Source organism: Ruditapes philippinarum, unplaced genomic scaffold, assembly GCF_026571515.1.
Source record: "Ruditapes philippinarum isolate M1 unplaced genomic scaffold, ASM2657151v2 ctg2_1_1_1_1, whole genome shotgun sequence".
In the NCBI taxonomy this organism is placed as follows: domain Eukaryota; kingdom Metazoa; phylum Mollusca; class Bivalvia; order Venerida; family Veneridae; genus Ruditapes; species Ruditapes philippinarum.
In genome coordinates, this window is record NW_026854799.1 from 794,140 (window position 1) to 816,120 (window position 21,981).

A 21,981-nucleotide genomic window follows, 5' to 3' on the forward strand; every position below is an offset into this window, starting at 1 on the left:
ATAAAATCCTTGTTGTCACTCAAGTATTATCACTAGAAATATTAAAATCTTTTATTTTTAAGAAGTATGTAAAGCAGCAGTATAATATTTCAAATCAAATAGCACTCAACAGAAATAAAAAGCATGCAAAAATTTCTTTTTATTTTTCTGGTTCTTATATTTTGCCACCTAAAAATAAGAAAAAGTTATCAAATTTATAAACAAATATATATTATATTTCATAAAACAGTTAACTCTCGATATCTCAACATTACAGCTCTAATCATGTCATTAAAAAAATCTCGTCATTTCATTAACAATGATCTTGTCATTTCATTAATAATGATCTCTTTATTTCATTAACAATGATCATGATATTTCATAAACAATGTTCTTGATATTTCATCATCTTGATCTCGTCATTCCATTACCAAAGATCTTGTCATTTCATTATCAATGATCTCGTCATTCCATTATCAATGATCTCGTCATTTCTTTAAAAATGATCTTGTCATTTCATTGTTTTTAACAATGATCTTGTCATTTCATTGTTTTTAACAATGATCTTGTCATTTCATTGTTTTTAACAATAATCTTGTCATTTCATTAACAATGATCTTGATATTTCATTAACAATGATCTGGATATTACATTATCTTGATCAAAGTTTAAAAGACCTGATTTCCTCACTTCTATAAGTAAAATATTTGTTTGTTTTCATTTCAATTTTTTATCTTGATAATCTCAAAATCTCAAAGTAAAATTTCAATCCAAAAAATTATTTTCACAGCCTTATAACACACATAATACCAGTGCATTCTATGTAAACACTGGTCTGGTCCTAAGGGATTCATTTAAAGAAAATTACCTGAATAATTCTATCGTAAATATCTTGATACAGTATTTATGGCATAATATAGGTATCTTCCAGGAAATAAAAACAGAAATGCTAAAGACTGATGCATTTTTTTTAAATAACATGTATACTGCAAATACAGTGACATTCTCTTGTTGTCTACGAACCTTTCTGGCATCCTGGATAAACTGGTGCCACTGTGTTTTGAACTGGCGGCTGGTTGACACGTGGGTTTGCCATGATTCCCACTGTGTAGTTAAGAATGTCATGTGATCACGGGTGTCCATTAAAATAGACTCGACCGTTTGAATGGTGCGGCGAATTTGTAATGATGAATCATCTGTAATCTATAAATAGAAACAAAATAATCTATTGAATAATTAACAGAAACATATACATGTACAAATAATATTCATTAATTAGTAATTAATACTAAATAATATCAAAATTGTCACAAAATATGCCCTTTACAAATACTCTATGATGGTGAACATATGGTTTTAAACAGAATTTATTTCAATGCCATTATGAAGATTATAAAGATTATACTATAAGATTATAAACACTCTTTCGAAGAAGTCAAATATACAATTGAAATGACATACGGTGGATGAATTTTTCAAGAATTCTCTGCCTTTGTCGTCAAGGTCGCGGAATGTTGTTTCGACCTCTGACCATACTTCTTCCGTCTGCTGTACAGCAGTATCGGTGAGATCCTGTAAATTTTCTGTGTCCGATCTCAGTGTATGTTCAAGGCTCCTCATACAGTTGGAGTTCTGGAGTAAGTAAAAATAAGTAATTTATAACTGGAGCACATGTTAGTGTTCAACAAAATTACATTGAAATATACAAAGCATTTTAGATGTCTGATAATGAAGTTATCAATGAGAAAATTGCTATATACACCTTTAAACAGTGCAATTATTATAATTACAACTTAACATACAAAGCAATTTAATGTGTAGATAAAAAAATGATCCTGCTGTAAGTTGCAATATACCGCAAAATTATTATTCATGGGGCACTTATTTTCATGGTTTTCGTGGATAGGCCAATACATGAATTTAAGATCCAATAGAAGTTCATTTGGTCATCTGCTGTCAGATTATTTTGCATTCCAATATTTACATTTTACCTTTTGGAAAAATAAAACACGAATTTTAGAGCCCACTAAAATGTTCTTTGTGACAAAACCACGAAATTTCATGCCCTTTAAATTTAAGTGAGTTCACAGTACTTGAATGCAACTATGGCCAGGATAATATATAGTGTAAGTTCTCTGATATAAATATTAAGATATAAAAACCTTCAAAAAGTTAAAGATTGTTCTAATTTTCACTGGGGAAGTAGGAGAGACTAACCAATTTTTCTGATAGTCAAGAACTACTAACAACTATAAAATAAGTATACCTGTTGGACGAGCCTTTGGAAAGAGACATAAATGAGACAAAGTTTGATGCGGACTTCTATGACACGATGAATGCGTGTGATTTGTTGCGTTAGATATTCAACCTTCTCTTTGGCAGAATTTGCCTCTTGGTCCCCTGACTTGACCATCGACATTGCTGCCTCAGTTAAGGACTGTATTTCCGCATCCTTGTCCTGGAACAATACAAAATGTTAACTTCTTATTGTCTTATTATATGTCACTTTATAATAACAATCTGTATCATACACATGTCGTAAAATCCTAAGCTTCTGTGATTTTAAGGAATTAAAAAACACAAAACAGAAATTTTGTCAACAATTGGGAGGATATTAATGAATATAGTACAGTCTAAAATTGAAACATCTTTAACACTCAGTACATTTAGTCTGTGTTTTTTCTTACACTCAGATATTCACACATTATAATGAAATGTAGCTGAAATATGCATATCTTAGTAATCATTAATGTTAATACCTAAATATCTGAGAAAGAACTACAGAAATGGAAAATAATCATTATAAAGGAAGATTTAGAGCAATAAAGCAAAATTTTGTGACACTCATTGTCTCGGACCATGTCAATCATTTTTGAAAAAATTTGTCTGTTTAAGTATTTTTGATATAATAATAAACATATTCATACTCTTATGTCCTCTTCTAATTGTTCATGTATTTGTAAGAAATCTGCCGCCTCTGTAAGGGTTGTGCCCATATCGCTATGACGACTGAGTGTAAATTGGATAATCTGTGTAATCCATGTTTGTAACTGCAAAAATAAAGATTTAACGTAAAAGAAGCAGTGTATAATGAAATTTAACAATTACAATAAACAATTGGCCTCTATACAATAACAGAATTTCAACAATGTCTCTTAATCCTTTGTGTAAATTTTAAATGAGGAGAAAAAAACAAACAAAAACTAGAACTGCCACTAACATGGCGTGAATACCCCCGCATACCACTTTGTCAGAATCAACAGTGGCCATTTAGAGCTCAAGGACAACCTCCCTGCCAAATCTTAGGTTACTAAGCCAGTGCATTGCTAAGTTATGTATTCTACATGCTTCAAATGTGAAAATGTCAAAATCAATACATTGCGGACAGGACATTCTTTAGCAATTGAGAAGAAAAGCTTTTTTTTTGTCAAGGTCCCTGTGACCTTGACCTTTGACCCAGTGACCTCAAAATCAATAGGGGTCACCTTATAGTCATTATCAACATCCATGCCAAATATGAAGACTGTGGGTCAAAGGAATCTTAAATTAATGGGTGGACAAACTTTTTGAAATCAAAGTCCCTATGACCTTGACCTTTGATCCAGTGACCTCAAAATCAAAAGGGGTCATCTACTAATCATGATCAACATCCATGCCAAATATGAAGACTGTGGGTCAAAGGAATCTAAAGTTATTGGGCGGACAAGCTTTTTGAAGTCAAGGCCCCTGTGACCTTGACCTTTGACCTGGTGACCTTAAAATCAATAGGGGTCATCTACTAATCATGACTATCCTCCATGCCAAATATGAAGACTGTGGGTCAAAGAAATCTTAAGTTATTGGGCGGACAAGCTTTTTGAAGTCAAGGCCCCTGTGACCTTGACCTTTGACCTGGTGACCTCAAAATCAATAGGGGTCATCTACTTATCATGACTAGCCTCCATGCCAAATATGAAGACTGTGGGTCAAAGGAATCTTAAGTTATTGGGCGGACAAGCTTTTTGAAGTCAAGGCCCTGTGACCTTGACCTTTGACCTAGTGACCTCAAAATCAATAGGGGTCATCTACTAATCATGACTGACCTCCATGCAAAATATGAAGACTAAGGGTCAAAGGAATCTTAAGTTATTGGGCGGACAAGCTTTTTGAAGTCAAGGCCCCTGTGACCTTGACCTTTGACCTAGTGACCTCAAAATCAATAGGGGTCATCTACTAATCATGACTAACCTCCATGCCAAATATGAAGACTAAGGGTCAAAGGAATCTTAAGTTATTGGGCGGACAAGCTTTTTGAAGTCAAGGCCCCTGTGACCTTGACCTTTGACCTAGTGACCTCAAAATCAATAGGGGTCATCTACTAATCATGACTAACCTCCATGCCAAATATGAAGACTAAGGGTCAAAGGAATCTTAAGTTATTGGGTGGACAAGCTTTTTGAAGTCAAGGCCCCTGTGACCTTGACCTTTGACCTAGTGACCTCAAAATCAATAGGGGTGATCTACTAATCATGACTAACCTCCATGCCAAATATGAAGACTAAGGGTCAAAGGAATCTTAAGTTATTGGGCGGACAAGCTTTTTGAAGTCAAGGCCCCTATGACCTTGACCTTTGACCTAGTGACCTCAAAATCAATAGGGGTCATCTACTAATCATGACTAACCTCCATGCCAAATATGAAAACTAAGGGTCAAAGGAATCTTAAGTTATTGGGTGGACAAGCTTTTTGAAGTCAAGGCCCCTGTGACCTTGACCTTTGACCTAGTGACCTCAAAATCAATAGGGGTGATCTACTAATCATGACTAACCTCCATGCCAAATATGAAGACTAAGGGTCAAAGGAATCTTAAGTTATTGGGCGGACAAGCTTTTTGAAGTCAAGGCCCCTGTGACCTTGACCTTTGACCTAGTGACCTCAAAATCAATAGGGGTCATCTACTAATCATGACTAACCTCCATGCCAAATATGAAGACTAAGGGTCAAAGGAATCTTAAGTTATTGGGCGGACAAGCTTTTTGAAGTCAAGGCCCCTGTGACCTTGACCTTTGACCTAGTGACCTCAAAATCAATAGGGGTCATCTACTAATCATGACTAACCTCCATGCCAAATATGAAGACTAAGGGTCAAAGGAATCTTAAGTTATTGGGCGGACAAGAAAAAACCGACGGACGGACGGCCGGACAGCCGGACGGACGGACAGACGGACGGACGGACGGACAAGCTGATTCCAGTATACCCCCCTTACAACTTTGTTGTGCGGGGGTATAACAAATAAGACACATACATTGATTAACTTTTCAAAGGCTTAATTTGTGTAATTAACTTGTCTTTTCAGAATTTTCAATTTTGATAGTCAAAATTAAAGGTTTTGCTTTAAAAAAAAAAGAAAAATTAAATTGTGTGGCCAATATGCAAGTAAGCTTGACATTATAATGGTGGTACAGTAAAACCTCTGAAAACTGGACCCTGCTCAGACTTGACCAAAATTCAGTTGTTTTTCCGAGGATTTCGGTTTTCAAAGGGTCCGGTTTTCGGAGTTTATACTGTATGGGAAGTCAGTATCCTCACTAACATTGAGAATAGTAACTTACACTTGAGTAAGATTCCTGGAAGTGAAGATATGTTTGGCTTCGTTCCCAGGCCTCAGCTCGTCTGGCCTTACAAAGGGACTCGAGTTCGGAACAGCGTTGCTGCAGCTGCTGCATCTAAAAATAGTTACAAATGCTAATTATAGAAACATTTCTTCATGAAAGACACAAACAAATATTTGTCAATTTATGTTTGTGTGATATTGTGTACTGAAAAATCATAATTATTCATGGGGCACTTATTTTTGTTATTTTCATTTTGTCTGCTTAAGATTATTTTTTTGCATTACATTGCACTTCAAGCTGTGAATTGTATTTTATGTACTGCTGAAAATACAATAAATAAACATGCACCTTAAATCAATACCAATAACCAGGATATTTTAAAAATAATGAAATGATATATTTATGCAGTTTAAACCACACATGTACAATCTACAGGTCTAGTGGATTAATTAAAATTAATGCAAAGACTGTGCTATAAAAAAAACAACTACTAATTCATATGAATTGAAAAAAAGAAACGTACCCTGTGTCTGACGCCATCAGCGCCGGAATCGTCCCTACTGACCCTCTCTAGTAGGAGACGACCCTCGGTCTGTGCTGCCGTAGATACCTCTACAATGACGTTAGACAACTGAGAATGGCGATCTGCAAGTTCCGCGCTATTCCTGGGTAAGTCCGTGCTGTTAAGTTGGACTTCAATCTCGCTTAACTTCGTTAGAGCCTGAAACACAAGAACAGTAATTTTGTAACAGAATAAATGGCAAAATTTAAAAAATGTCATCATTATTTTAACAACACATTGCTTAAAGTGTAAAGTTTATAAATTAAGAGAAACAGTAAAATAAAAGCAATTTGATATTTTTCTACTCACCGTTTCTGACCGGTCAAAGAAGGACACGGCCATTGTGATGTTCTTTCTGCGAGAGTCTAGTTTGATCATAAATTTCTCACTTTCTGTGTCAATTTCCAGTAAACGCTGTCGCACGCCCTCGGCTTCAATAGATGTTCTACGTAAGAGCTGGTCAGCATTACGGATCAATCGTAACACAGTGTCTTGGATGTCCTGTAAAATGTATTCAATGAGATAGACCTGATATTCTATTTATGTTAAAATCACATTCAAACTATCTTTCACTGATGAAGACCCAAAATTCGATGTCATGCATTATCAAAGGTATGGAAGGGGCAAAAAGGGCAAAATCAATGACCATCTATATCTGCTAGAAGAAAATCTTTTCTCATGAAAGAATACAATTCAATGTGCCTATCAAGAGCAACCATATGGTGACCAGCCAGCTTTCACCTTTGCTGCAAGATCCTAAATATTCAGGAGTATGCTGACACCAATAGCAGAAGCAATTATCTATAAGCTAGCTGGATAAATATTATCATTACATTTGATATGAAACAAAAATAAAATAGGGAAAAAATATGGAGGGACTTATACATACTCTTGCTTGTTGTTCAAATCTTTGGTGTTCGGCTTGGATTTCTTTAGCAGACTGGTATGAGTCTCCCAAGTCTGTTCTCTGGAGCTGCGCGTGCCCTGTAGTCCTGTACCAGGTTAATACCTACCAGAAAATGTATGAAAACATCTTAATATAATAATTATAATATTTGACATAACAAAAATTACATTTTTATAAGTTTTCAAGATTGGTCTATACAGACTAGTTTGACAGTTCTATTTATTATTATGAAATGTATAGACTTGGCAAATAATTGATCATTTATTTTATTCATCTGTGGTTTCACCTTTGTACATGGCTTTATTTTCTTACCATCACAAAACTTTGTTAACCTATGGTCACATAATAATTCCATTTGATTACCTCATTTATACACCAAGTATCACATTATTTACTTTAGGTCATATTGTCACCTTGGTGCAGTAAGGTGTTAACTCCCTATATAGTTTAATAGGAGTTAACCAGTTACTGTTTAATATGAGTTAACCAATTACTGATTAATAGGAGTTAACCAGTTACTGTTTAAAAAGAGTTAACCAGTTACTGTTTAATAGAAGTTAACCAGTTTCTGATAAATAGAAGTTAACCAGTTACTGCACTAAGGTGACGATATGCTCTATTCACCTATGATCAAAAGTAATCGCTTCCTTATGATAACAGATTCACCTATAGTCACATGATGATCACATGACCTTTGTTTTTTACCTTGTTTACTTCTTGGTCCAGTTGGAATAACTGTAGTGACTGTTCTAGGCGAATTCTGCGGGCTTCCCATAAATCCTCAAGCCTACGTCGTCTGTCTTGTAGCATTTCAAGTAGATGTTCAATTCCATAACACGCGGATGTTGTAGCGTGTCTGTTCGTAAAGTCTGCATGCATTCCCATTTCCTTGATTCGATCAAGCAGGGCGTGGCCTAAATCAAGGGTGGATTTCGATGCTTCGAGTATGTCTAAAAATAACAATAATTGAAAATACATTAAATTCTATCATATGACATATGGTTCTTTGTATATATATATTTTTTTTTCTAGTATGACGTTTAAAACAAAGTTCTCTTCGGAATATCAAATTCACATTTTTTATTCAAAGATTAAACTTAGTTTAGTTTTTTGGGTTGTAGCCAGGATAATAAACAGCAGAAAACTTGTCACAGATGTAAGGTACCTTGTTTGATTTCTTGATGTTGATGTAACTGTCTGCGTGCTGAGTCCACATCAGTAGCTAATGGCAGGCTGGCAAACCGACTCTGGGCTTGTTCCATCTGCGATTCGAACTGTAAAAGAAAAAATAGGAAATAAGTACATGGATGCACGTTAAAAATGTCAAGAAAACCTGAAAACCCTGAATTTAATTGGTTTTATATAGAAAAAGGGTGCTTTCATGAATTTAAAAAACTTGTACCCATGTAAGTATAAACCTATAAACAATATCATTAGAAGATATTATGAAAACATCCCAATTTCTTTAAAAATCCATTGAAAAGTGACAGCCATTTTAATGTATACAAGTATATAATAGATATGAAATCATGAAAAATTTATTTAACTTACAGAAAAGGGAAACTCTGCTAAATTGGTCAATAAAAAAGGCAATGAAATAAAGTCAAAAATATTTCTTACAGTTCTGGCTTTCTGATGGAATGTGACGCTATCAGTTAGTAGTTGTTTCCTATATTGCAATTTGTCGTTGAGATCCCTCCACGCTTCAGCGAGAGTGTCCGACATCGCAGAGTATACAACGGCCTCAGACCGGTTCTCAGCGGCGTAACTATCTGCTCGCGACAGGAGTTGTTTAATCTCTTCTTCTTTGGCCTGAAATAGAAAGTCTCATATCAAACAAGTGCTAGTGATCAAAATTAAAATACCGTAAAATTTCTATCAAATGCCCCTCCCCTAAGAAAGGGACCACCCAAGGTGTTTTGATAAGTAAAAAATCTACACATCAGTGCTGAACTCAAAAGTTTAATATTGAATAAAGTTAAAACACTTAGAATAATGACTGAAACTGAGAAAGTTATTTCCATTTAATAAGCTTGTAAAATAAAGAAAGGTTGGAATATTTCATTTCTTATTTTGAAATTAAATGTATATAAAAAATCATACAATTACATCATGGAAATTTATCAGTATGAAAACACACAAAAAAAATTTACTTTTCATTTTCAAAAATTTATAATTTATAAAGCATCAGTAATAAACTGATTTCTTAGGTAATTCTTTTTGCTCTTTATTGGACATTAATATATTTTAACAAAATATTTTTTGCACATTAAGATTAGTATACATATTAGATTTTAAGACTTTTTACAAAAAAAACCCATAATACTTGAAAGTTATTTTCTTACTTCTCATGAAATTCATCTGTTGAAAAAGAACATTAAATACTGAACAAATAAGTTAGAATAAAGAGCAGAATACAAGAGTTGTTTGAGAAATGACAAGTGTTCAACAAGTTGTTTCCACTACAGGGAGCCACCACAAACATTTCACCATCTTGATGACAATATTTATACCATGTGGCACTAATTAAGATAAGATAATAACATCAGTTTTTCACTCTAATCTATAATCATCTTAGTATGACAAGTCCATGCCAACATCCATACAGTCCTTTTACCTTACACTAATAAACTTTCCTATTTTTCATTCTGATTTTTCTTGACATATTTTCCCACTCATTTTCTTTCTAGATTTTACCTGCTATAGATCCATTAAAAACACACACTATTAAATAAAGATGTAGATTTAAAAGTAAATTATTTCTAATTATTATCCACATTTTCCAATAATTCTTTTCTTAAAATCATAAAGTTTTCTTAAAAGATTTGAACAACATCACAAAAGACTTCCCAGCTCCAAATGAAACTCGTTCCAAAAGCCCAGGAAGCAATGTTTTTCAAAAAGATAAACATCGATTTATTTTTGTCTCATCTTTTAAAGAATCAACACATGGCTTGTGTCAAAAACCTTGTTCAATTTTGAAAATGTTTATCAAACAATTTATTCAAATGGTGTCTTAAAAAGCTGTAGGGGTTGGTTTATACAGAAGTTATTTTAGTTTCGTTTAGGAAGCTTCCAATAACTCACTTACACACACTTACAATTTGTTACTGGAATCAACCAGTACTCTGGAATCAACCAGTACTAAGTAATAAGTGTAAAGCTTCTTGCTTAAGGAAACAATGGCCTGCCACTGACATAGTTCGAACCTATGCAGTCAGCAATCCCTAGATTAATAGTCTGTGGAATTTATTTCACTGCCAGAGTTGATAGAATTAACATAGTAAAACACTAATTATATAATATTTTGAATCAATTAAAGAGAGTACGCAGGAGAGGTGCTTTTAGCTTGAAATGCAGGACACAGACTCTCTAAGGTTTAAATGCAGGACACAGGCATCTTAATTTAATCTGATGTAGGTTGAAATCCCTGACTAAGGTGCTTACAGAATTTTTGTCCGTGCAGGATTTTCCATTTCAAAAAATATACATCCTTCATTTTAGCTGAGAGTTCTCTTATCAAAATTAATATATCTTCACTTATTTTTGGCATAGAACATAAATTTTAAAGCACTGACACTGTCTGGTATTATTTTTATACACCTTATCATCATTATTGAGTCCTCCTCTAAAACAGCAGGCCCACACTCCTATATTATATTATCTTAGAGATCAGGTAATGATATTCATCTTCTATATCTTATCTATTTGCAAACTGTACATGATTTATAGATATAGTCCATGTCTAAACTTATGGTTTTATCTGATTCCATAGCAATGGTATTTGTTATGAGAGAAAAAAAACAACAAATAAATAAATTCTAAATATATGACAAGAATTGGTATTTTCAAAAATGTTTAGCAGGTAAAGGAGCTTAAACATATGATTTTTACACAATTTCCAAATCAAATAAGGGCTGATGAGAAAAACTGGCTTGCTAAAGCGCCTCTTTTTGAGATCTTTTTGTTGTCCATTTTTTATCATGTGGTATAAATTTCTCCATCCTGATTGGTTAAGGGCAGGCAGTGTACCAGAAGAAATGGTTGAATTTTATTGATTGTGTAAGTCACCATCCATGAATGACAGTAAAATTATTGCTAAACATATTATTTCAATACTTATAATTATAAGGCTTTTAAAGTGACAGATATTTTTAATCTTGAAAGTGTATAATAAGCAAAGAAAAAATGAAAGAAAGTAGAGAGTCTGGGAGGTTTTTTCCCAATTATAAGAATATTTTCTACTTGTAGAGGCACTAATATTGCATATTTTTCTTGCTTTAGTCCTTTTCACTTCAGTCAAATAGAAAATCACACAATATCATTAGCCTGTCTGCAAATAATTCTTTTACTTTGGAAAGTCATTTTTATTAAAGATATCCCCCAGTTTCATTCTAACTAATACAATTTGGCTCTGAAGTTATTGCTACTGTTCAAAACTACAAAGTATTCCGGACTTGCATATTTTGTTATTTGCACTAAAATTTAAAATATCACATTTGGCCATCTTTATTGGGCCAATTTTCTTTACAGTAATGAATTTTAGCACATATTTATACGCCTTTCTATTGTTATAGTAATTGTCTATGTTTTTGTTGAAACTATTTACTACCTCCAAAGGTAACTGGACGCTGTTCGAAAGGTAATGATTACGTTTCTGACTGACTGCTGATTATTATCCTTCCTATTAAAAACAAAACATCAGCTTTGCCTCAAATGCTAGTAAATCTTCAAATATAAGTGTGCTACTGTTTGTAATAATGAGTAATCATTATGTTATGGAGGTAGAACTCAGATATTTATCAGGCAAACATCCAGTTGAAGTAAAGATAAGATCCAGTCTCAGCCACCTTCTGGTATGATATCAGGTTCCCACCTTTAACTCTAAAGAATTTATGTTATGGACCAGTTTTCAACTGTATATTATTAGTTATAAAGATTTTTTGACAGGTTATATGGCCCTATATAAACGGTTATAATTATTGCAAATAACTATTTATATAATATATACAGCCATATAACCTGTCAGAAATATTTCTAACAACTTTATAATACAGCAAGCATCTAGGTTAGAGAAAAAAGTGAGTTTTCTTCATAATGACAACAGCCGTCTATTTAAAACTATATAAACATCGCGATTATCCAATGAAAAGCTACGTTACAAATGTCCAAGTATCAACTGTATCAACCTGGACTGACTCTAACTTATGTGGCACAGACACAAAATTAACCCTGAATATGCCGAATATTTTAAATGGACTTTTCCCACTTCCACTTTTGGGACTGTTCATTATCAATTTTAGGGATATCAATTTAAATATTTAAAGTTTGTCAGCCAACAGTATAGAGCCTGGTCGGACTGCACTGATGTGCAGGCTAGCCTGGCTCTATACTGGGGGCAAAGGCTTAACACTTTTGTTTCCAGCACTTTAAATGTTAATTACTAATTAGAGAGATTTTACTTACTGAAGCTGTATCTACTTATGTTAGATATGAAACATATTTTCTTGAAGGATTGTGAGTCATTTTATATACAAGGTTTCTGAGTAATCATTCATCCTTTTACTTTACAGATAAGTGCTGATAAACATCTTCTCTCCCCTTTGATAATTTTATATAAACCATGCATGACCCTAAGTATTAAGATTACTAAAGAAATCATAAAGACATATTCATAAAATACAAGTCTGACCCCCAAAGCTATGGTGCAATTCCTGATCTTAAATATCATTCATCATAATTATGCCATTAATTTAGGGTTCAAGATTAATTTAAAGATAAGACTTGTCTAAATAAACCTCTAATCATCACCTTAGTGAGTGCAGTAACGGGTTAAGTCCCTCTTAATTCAATAGGAGTTAACCAGTTTTTGCACTAAGGTGACAGGACTTGTCTAGATGTAGGTGGCACTGCAGTAGTGTTGATGATAATAGAAAGTCCTTTGCAAGGACAGAAAGAAGGGTAACAATAACACACAAGGAAATGGCCACAGAAAAGACAAACTGGTATGTTAAAACAGAATTTGGTGGATACATACTTGTAGTTTGGACAATAATTGGTCATGTTCAGTCTGTAATTGGAGAGCTTCCTCTAGATTAGAGCCGACCTCCATCAGGTCTGGCTCCATCTGATGTACACGCACTCGAATCCATTCTCCACACTGAAAATATAACAACAATATTTACAATAGTTTAACCAGTTTGGCAATTACTTAGTTGGAAAGACATAATTCTTTCACTAAATCAATCCTTTATATTTTTTTTATTGTTTCCAAAATAATACATGTACTGACTACTCCAATTTACATAAAGTACCCTTTGTGTCAAAATGTCAGATTTATTTAAAGGGACTAAACTAAGGTTTTTTGACATGATGGGACTGGAAATAATTTTTCTTGATTAATGTTCCATTTGATATAGGTCTAGGTGTAAAACTTCCGATTATTCACTAATTACTCAGTTTTCTTTAATGATTACGAATGATAGGCTTGTAATAAATCATACAGTGGCTGAAGTGGCTGCATGCAATCTATACACAGTGAATTATACAGACTCGTAATAAATCATACAGTAAGGTTGGCATCAGCTTTACCAATTCCCCAAACTTCATATTTGTTATTCAGTTGCCATGGTTTATTTCGTTGGGATTTTTACAATATTTCACATCCAACATTAGCATTAAATTTAAGTACATTTTATAATATTTTCTTCAGTTATGACATACTTTCTGTTGATGAAAATAATACACAATTTTGTCATGTATACACACTGTTTATATAATGTCACACTGAAGACCTATGATCACATACCTATGAGGTATAATTTACTGCCAATATAATTTACACCACATGTGCATTAAGCATAATTATTATTCCATTTTCTTACACACAGCAATTACCTGGAACATATGTATACCACCTGAAAAAGCCTAATGGCTTATCAAGATAATCGGCAGCATAGCCAACTCTTGTTGAATATTTTTAAATGAAAACAATTCTTGTTCAGAAGATGTATGACTTTTCAAGCTTTGACTTAATATCATTATTTGTATCTTTAATATAACAAACCTCTTGTAACCTTTTCAAACATTTTTGTACATGTGTACTTCAGATATCTTTACAAAGTTCAAATTTCTGGTAGAAATCTACAACAAAAATTCTGGTTTATCACTCTCCATGACTAATTATTTTTGTATTTTTTCAAAAGTTCTTATAGATTCTTAGAACTGAGTGTGATGACATATAACGAAAAACCCTGATAAAGATTATTTCTGAATATGTTAACATATGCTGTATGTACACACCTCGAGTCCACAAAAAGCTAAATGTTCATCACTAATGGACTATAATTATGACCTTTTAAATAAGACGAAAAATATTTATATTTGAAACTATTATGATGAATCATAATAATAATTATATTGTCTCTGATCATTTTGATGTTTTTTTTCCATATCTTTTTATTTGAAATAATAAAAAGCTTATTTAATATCATCAAAATATTCCTGCCCAAATTCAGCAAATAATATTGATATAATATTCAATTCCAAAAGACAGAAATACAAACATGCTAAAAAATTGAAAAGAAAGGTGTATAAGGTGGGGTATAAACTTCAGAAGAAAAGTTATTTGTTATTGTTTGTCAGCATTTGCTGCTGTTTTTTTTTTCTTTTGTTTCAATATTATCTAATTCAAGTAAAAAGTATTATCAGCCTTCAGGTAAAAGAGCTATTGTTTAAGGGTGGATCTTTTCAGTTTTATATAACAGCTGATCAGTCTGTTTCATAACCAAGGGCATGGCCACCATTTTATTTTCATCGGCTGCTACACAGGAAGTCTGAATCACCATGGCTACTATCCAAAATTTCTCAAATTCCATTCCACCCAATATTTTATCTGATTTATACATATGTTCAATTTCTACCATTCCATTGAAATATATTATATATTTTGTTTATGATTCAATACTTGAAAATAGAGAAAAAAAGAAAGACAGCTATAGTTTAAGCCCCACCCACTGCAAAGGAATGAATATTTTTATACAGGTAATGAATGTTAATTTCAGTTTTTCAGGGAGTGGCTAAAATCTTAATATTTTTATGCTGTTAAGTCTTAGATAGATTTGAACAAGCAACAAACAAAATACAAAGTATATAATATATTGTAAATTGTCAAAAATGGGTTTTGTTTGGTTTCTTTATATGATTTTTTTTCAGAAATGGTGGAACCTTTATACAATAATTTCTATATCTTAATAAAAACAGCTAATCATGGACCAAAATATCATAAAAGAATGATATCAATATAACAACCTGAACACAAAATGCATTATTGCTTATGTAACCTTAAAGATATAACTGAAAAAAATGTTTATTTCAGCGAGAAAAACAAACCTATTTATATAATTAAGGGCAAGTAACTTACTCGGAGAATGGCTAGGACAACCTTAGACCGTCCAGCCTGCACGGCAACGGTACTGATGGTTGTAGTCGAGGGTGTCACCTCGGATAAATCCGTTACGTTGGACGCTCGATCCGACATATTTCTCTTTTATTTTTGCTGTTATATCCTCAATCACAAAAAGTTACAATCACACATTTGAAAGGTTAAAATTTCCAGTTTCAAAAGGGCGTAAGCTTTTTGCGGCATTAAAACTTTTTTAAAAATTAAAAAGCGAAAATTATGCAATTCACTTAATAGCAATGCATGCAGTTCGGCTCTTGTTTCCTTACTGAAGTTGTTACATATCTCAATCTACAACATACAGCACCTTGGACTGTTACACTTTTCATTTCTGAGAGGGGGGTTCAACATCTTAAACAAATCTATTCTGATAATTTTCTTCACAAAATAAAGATCCTAGGTTCATTTTCAATCTACACTAGAACACATAGTCTTAAATTCATCATATTCAATTCTTTCTAATATTTAATAAACGATTTTGTTTAGAAACAGGATTTTCAAACAACTACCATTAACAAATGGAATAATCCAAAACAGGGGAACCAGACTGGCAGAAGTAAGCTGGGTACCAGAAAACCTTAAAAGGCGTCTGCTATTTCCTATCAAGAGGTGAAAATTCATTCAGTTGTCTGGCTTCTGTAGATACAGGTAATAGACTAGCCCAGAAAATCTCCTGATGGCATCCTTGATAATGCTGATAAGCCTATGGCTTGCTGTTAAGTATTTCTAGCTATTTAGCCAGTCTCTATTACGCACATAGTTAACACCTGTGTATGAACAGTTATATTCAACTTATTTCATGCAGACTTATTTTTTTTTCTCATAGACAATTGGTGATTTATGACTTTATGAATGCTTTCATGATTAATACTTTACTTCATGATTTTTCTCCTCATGAAAGAAAAATGTTTTTATATTTATAAATATATAATGATTAAAATAACTTTATTTCAAATAGATTTTCAAATTTAAAACATTACATTTTTCATGCCATTCATGACTAATGTTTTATTTCTTAATTCTTCTCCTCATGAAAAAAAACAACAAAACAACATCACATGCATATGTACTGAAATGTTTCATCGTGATAAATTTATAATGATTTAAATAACTTCATTTCAAATAAATTTTATATTTTAGAACATTAAATTTTAATGCCATACATGTATATATCTAATGGAAGAAATTTTAAACCTTGCATTTTAATGACTCCAAAATGCATTGCAATGCAATTTGAGTTTTCCCTTGTATTTAAAATAATACCTTCAAATTTTAGTTATCCCTTGTATTTAAAATAATACCTTCAATAATTTAAATATGTGGTGCTATAACAACAAATAATAACCATCTTTGATATACATTAATAGTTTAGTCAACTTACTAGAATTAAATTGTTGTTGTTGTTTTTTTGGTTGGGTTTTAAGTCGCACCAACACAGTATAGGTCATATGGCAACTTTCCTGCATTTCAGATGCCTTACAATGCATTATTTCAGACATGTACCTGCATTTCTTTTGAACCACCAACATTCTGTAAGCTCGCTATATAGCTTCCTCACATGTAAGACTCCTAAGTCAATGTCTGGATTCAAACTCACAGCAGTAAGGGGCAAGTGGTTTGAAGTCAACAACCTTAACCACTGGGCCACGGAAGCCCCCAGCTAATGTTTATATGGGTGATAAATTTAAGCAGATAACTAGGGCTTTCATTAGGTCATATCATTAATATGATTTAGAGAATGTTTTACAAATTTCTGAAACAGGGCTTTTGATAATTTCTTGTTCAGCTCTTACAATAGTCAGTCACAGGATAACCACAAACAAACGAATGAACAAACGAATGTTGAGTGTCAGTAGAAAGTATATGAATGAGTCATTTTGATAATTTAGTTAAATAAATATATTTTTGTCCCTATAGGCATGTTCTGTTGTTGTTGTTTTTCTATTTCAGAAGGCCACATTGAAAATAAGATATATATGATTGCTGTAGTATATTCTTTATGTCTTACCTTTTCTAAATAATGATATTATTATTATTATGTGTGCAAACCTTATGCATTTTTTTTCTTTTGTAAGTTTCTAAGTCACTCAGATATTGATGAGACATAATTGTGATTTTATGCTTAAATATTGAACTGCGGAAATTCTGTGCATAACGCAATAAACCGATAAACGGTCTGCAGAATTCTGTACATACTGCAATAAACAAGTTGCAGGAGTGACAAGAGATAGAGAAAATCCTATGTATACATCATCACCACACAGGTTCTGTAAGAGATATATACACCTAGTTTTATAACCAGTAATACCTGAGTTTTGATTCTACTCCAAAATTTCTTGTGATTCCAAAACATCTACTGAAATATGCTAGTTTCCATGGTAATAGAGATAAACAGACTGACAAGACACGATAAGCCTTCAGGCTTCTTAGATGTACCTGGCTATGATACAGGGAGAATGCCACAATGTAAACAACATTATGTTTTGATCAGATAAGTATTCGTCTGATGATGTATCAGTATGTATCCATGTTGAAAAAATGAATTTGGTGTGTTGCAACCTTGCTAGGTGATTAAGATGATTTGATAATTGCATATGATATGCTATTGATGACGGGTGATTATAATGATGATGATTATGATTGATGATGATGATTATAATGACAAAAAACACATGACAGAAAGTTCATTACCCATCAGTGGACTTATCAGTTCTAGAAATTCCTCATAATAAAAGAGTTAAATAACTTAAACTTATTAATTTGGTAGCACTGTGAATTCACTTAAAAATTTTTGTGCGACAAGAAATTTCTGTTTTGAGCGGTACTTATAATTCATGGACATTTAATAATGAAGATGCAAAAAACTTACAGCAGACAATATAAATTTATTAAATGATAGATGATGATTGATGTATGACTATAATGATGATGATGACTATAATGAATGATACAATGACGGCATGATGGTGATGATATTGATGATAAGATGTGAAAATACCTAATTGAAAATCAATATAATTTTAAAAGAAATTCATATTGGCTACACAATTTCAAGTCACTTTCCACATTTCCTGTTAAATATTTATTAATGTTCATGGAAAAATATTAGACAGCATGCTTATTGCCAAGTTAATCTATTTCACACTGTTATCAAATGTATTTATGGTCTAACTCTTGATTTCATGCCAAATTATTCAAAAACCCTATGACTGTTTGCTGGAAATGATTCAAATTTTAAGCATTCCAACAGAATCTGTTCATACTTTATACATTTTAGTTTTTGAAAATCTGAATAATTTCAATATAATGGGTTCAGGATTTACAGTTTAAACTTTAAAGGATATGTATACTTTTTTTAATGGAGGAAGACCACAGAGGTCCTGCAGTTATAACACCGTGAAGAAAACTGATCCGACTGGTGACTACCAGTGCAAACTGGATCTTTGATTTCTACTGCGCATTATATAGCATTATATGCCTAGCTGTCACTATTCTTATTACAAAATATTTCAGATAATCTGTCAATTTTTTTTCACCTGTTTTTGGGCCAACAATCTTATACAACTGCTTCGAGAACAATAATTTTCTGTCTTTGTGACCTTGACCTTTGACCAAAATGAGTATGGCAAATAGGACTCATCACAGTGCATCTACATACAAAATTTGAAGTTCCTAGGTCAAAGCACTTGAATTCAATTACCAGTTAAATTTTTTTTGTTATTACAGGTTCTAGTGACCTTGACCTTTGACCTAAAAAATTTGTGTGGCAGGTAGAAAATATCAAGAGGCATGTAGAGATAAAGTTTCAATGAAATAGCTTAGTTAGTATAAAAGTTAATGACCATAATATTATACGAAAGCTTATCATAAAATGTTTTACAACCAAGACTTTGGAGCTCTTTGCAAAATAGTTACTGACTGAAAAGTGAACACTGAAGAACATGGCATTGATTTTAAATGTGATTATAGCTTTCAATGACTATTCATTTATAAAGAGAGATTTTTTAGTAAATTTTTACATAGCCACTGTTATAAACATTACAAAGTGTATGGAAATTTTATAATTACCTCTTCCATTTCTCGTTGAAGGTTTGGTTTTTGTTCTTTGTCCGACACTTTCAACTCATCATCCAAATACTTGGCACGGGATTTTAATGCTTGACTTATTTCTTTCTGAACCTCTTCTTTAGTTTCAACAGGTTTTGATTCTGTTTCACCAGTCTGAAATTTTGTTAATAATTCTTGGAAACTTTTCGGAGGACTGTCCGCCCGTCTCGATATTCGCACTTTAGGCATGATATCAACTTTTGGTGGTACATCGTGTTTCTTTATATCCGGTTGGCTTTTAGATATCGGTAAAGTATCTGGAATCATGAAAGCCGCAGAACGTTTAGACATATCTGTGTCTGATTCAGAAGACATAGAATTTTGTTTCCTATCATGTTCAGACAATGGTTTTGTTAAATTTGACTCTTTCGGTTGATACTGTCTTGATGATTCTGATTGAAAAGAGTCCGGTTGAGAATCTGGTTTGTATTGTGAATGCACAGATCTACTAATATCAGGTAAAATTTGTTCTTCTATATTTGCTTGAACACTTGGCTCCGGTTGTGACAGTTCTTGGTAATATCCTACATGCTCCGGCTGTGTGTAAGATTGCTCTGATGAAGGTATTGTGTACGCGTAACTATTTTCCGGTTGAGGTGACGGTTCCCGGTAAACCTCCATTGGCTGATCACTTGTGTGTTTATACGAATAACTTGATGGTGGAACATGTCGTGAAAAGTCTTCTGATTTAGGGTAATATGACTGACTAACATGTGGCTGTGACTCAGAACTGGGAATATTTTCCTGTTTATTTTGTACCTGACCCACATAATGGCCATTGGTCAATCCTGAATCAGCTTGATCACTTGGTCTTGACCTTTGATCTTGACTTTGTTGCATTTCTGCGGTTCTACGTCTTAAACTATCATGTTTTGAAATGGGTCCCTTTCTTATTCTCTTAGGAATGTCTTGTTTACTAGCACTGCTTCCATAACCTGGTTGTCCTAGAGATGACCTTTTGGGAAGAGTTTGAGATTTCTGACCTCTTTGCGACTGAGTCCTACTTGGCAAGGTTGCTGACCTCTGACCTTGGTCTAATGGAATAGACTGTATAGCTGCAGACTTTGATATTTTGGGAGTTACAGAAGGTGGTTGACCAGTTTTCTCCATCTCTGACCAGAACCTGTTCAATTCGGACATCTTATGGTCCATTTTACGTAGCCGGCTATTTATAGATTCGGAGGCACTCTGATCTTCAGTACTAAGCTTTTTCTCCAAACTAAAATATAAAAATTTAACAATATTACATTTAGACTCTTTTACTTATTTAAGATAAGATTTATGAATATGTCCACATACATGTACATAACATGCAACAACAACTTTTAAAAGTGACATTATGCTCATTTATTTTGCTGTCAAGACCAGCAGAATTAGTTATGTATTTCAAAAAGATTGTTTATTAAAATGGTCATTGACCCATTATTGATATTGAAAAAAATGTTTGCAATAAAATGTAAAAACTACATAAATTATAAAAAGACTGCCACACTCTTTATAAAAGTTGAACATATAAACTGTTACATAACGAACAATATTTATAGAAATTTCAATTGGTCATGTGGATTGATAAATATTTTTGCATAGGAAAATGTAAGATTTGACACATTTATGGCAAAATGTAAAGTTATCTTGACTTTTAGCTTGGCACCATTACACTTAAATGGGCATAATGCCACTTTAACATAAGTGTGATACAAATTAATATAGAATTCCATTTAAAGTTTTCTCTAGAAATTACTGTGTTTCAAAAACTTGTCTTATTTAATTTTGGACAAAAACATTTCTTTGCAGACAATAAAACCTTAATATAAATGTAAGTAAATATGAAGTTTCAAATCAATTTGTATAATGACTTTTTCTGTTTAAAGCTAAAATTACACTTTATTTAGAAGGCAGACAAACAAAACATTCAGAATAGCAGGCTAAAAGATGCAAAGAAAATTAACACACCTGTCAGAATGGAAAAAAAAATAGAAAAAAACTAGACCTATCACTACAGATAACTGGTAACCCTTGTCAGCATTTTTGTGCAGGAAAGGAAAAATTATAAATTATATGCTGTTTTTTTTTAACCTACATAAAACTGTGCAGGGAAGGAAAAATTCTAATTTATCTATTTATGTTATGTTTTTGTTGTTTTGTTGAGATCTATACAACATTATGAAGTAAAATATTTTGTAGTCTTAACCGTTTTGAAGTTGCCAAAAAGACATGCCCCAGACAAAATTTACTTTTCTGATAAACAAAGGGTATTGATATTGTAACAAAAGGGTACCAGTCAAGAGTTGGGTAATAGTTCATGCATCCGGCATTTTCTTAAACTTATATATCAATCTTTTTCATGATCTTAAAAAGTTGTTTGAAGTT

At 32.7% G+C, this 21,981-nt stretch overlaps 1 protein-coding gene across 1 annotated transcript in view; it reads right to left on the reverse strand.

Annotated features, from left to right (window-relative positions):
* LOC132741091 (titin-like) overlaps positions 1-21,981 on the reverse strand; it is a 284,076-nt gene that overhangs the window by 231,626 nt on the left and 30,469 nt on the right. Inside the window, exons 17-29 of the mRNA XM_060729177.1 lie at positions 19,573-20,830; positions 13,081-13,203; positions 8,664-8,855; positions 8,209-8,317; positions 7,749-7,993; positions 7,026-7,145; positions 6,446-6,637; positions 6,098-6,295; positions 5,572-5,685; positions 2,907-3,029; positions 2,246-2,437; positions 1,441-1,611; positions 1,003-1,182 (exon numbers count right to left, since the gene is read on the reverse strand). Coding sequence (XP_060585160.1) covers positions 1,003-1,182; positions 1,441-1,611; positions 2,246-2,437; positions 2,907-3,029; positions 5,572-5,685; positions 6,098-6,295; positions 6,446-6,637; positions 7,026-7,145; positions 7,749-7,993; positions 8,209-8,317; positions 8,664-8,855; positions 13,081-13,203; positions 19,573-20,830 — 3,217 coding nt within the window. The remainder of the gene's footprint in view (positions 1-1,002; positions 1,183-1,440; positions 1,612-2,245; positions 2,438-2,906; positions 3,030-5,571; positions 5,686-6,097; positions 6,296-6,445; positions 6,638-7,025; positions 7,146-7,748; positions 7,994-8,208; positions 8,318-8,663; positions 8,856-13,080; positions 13,204-19,572; positions 20,831-21,981) is intronic.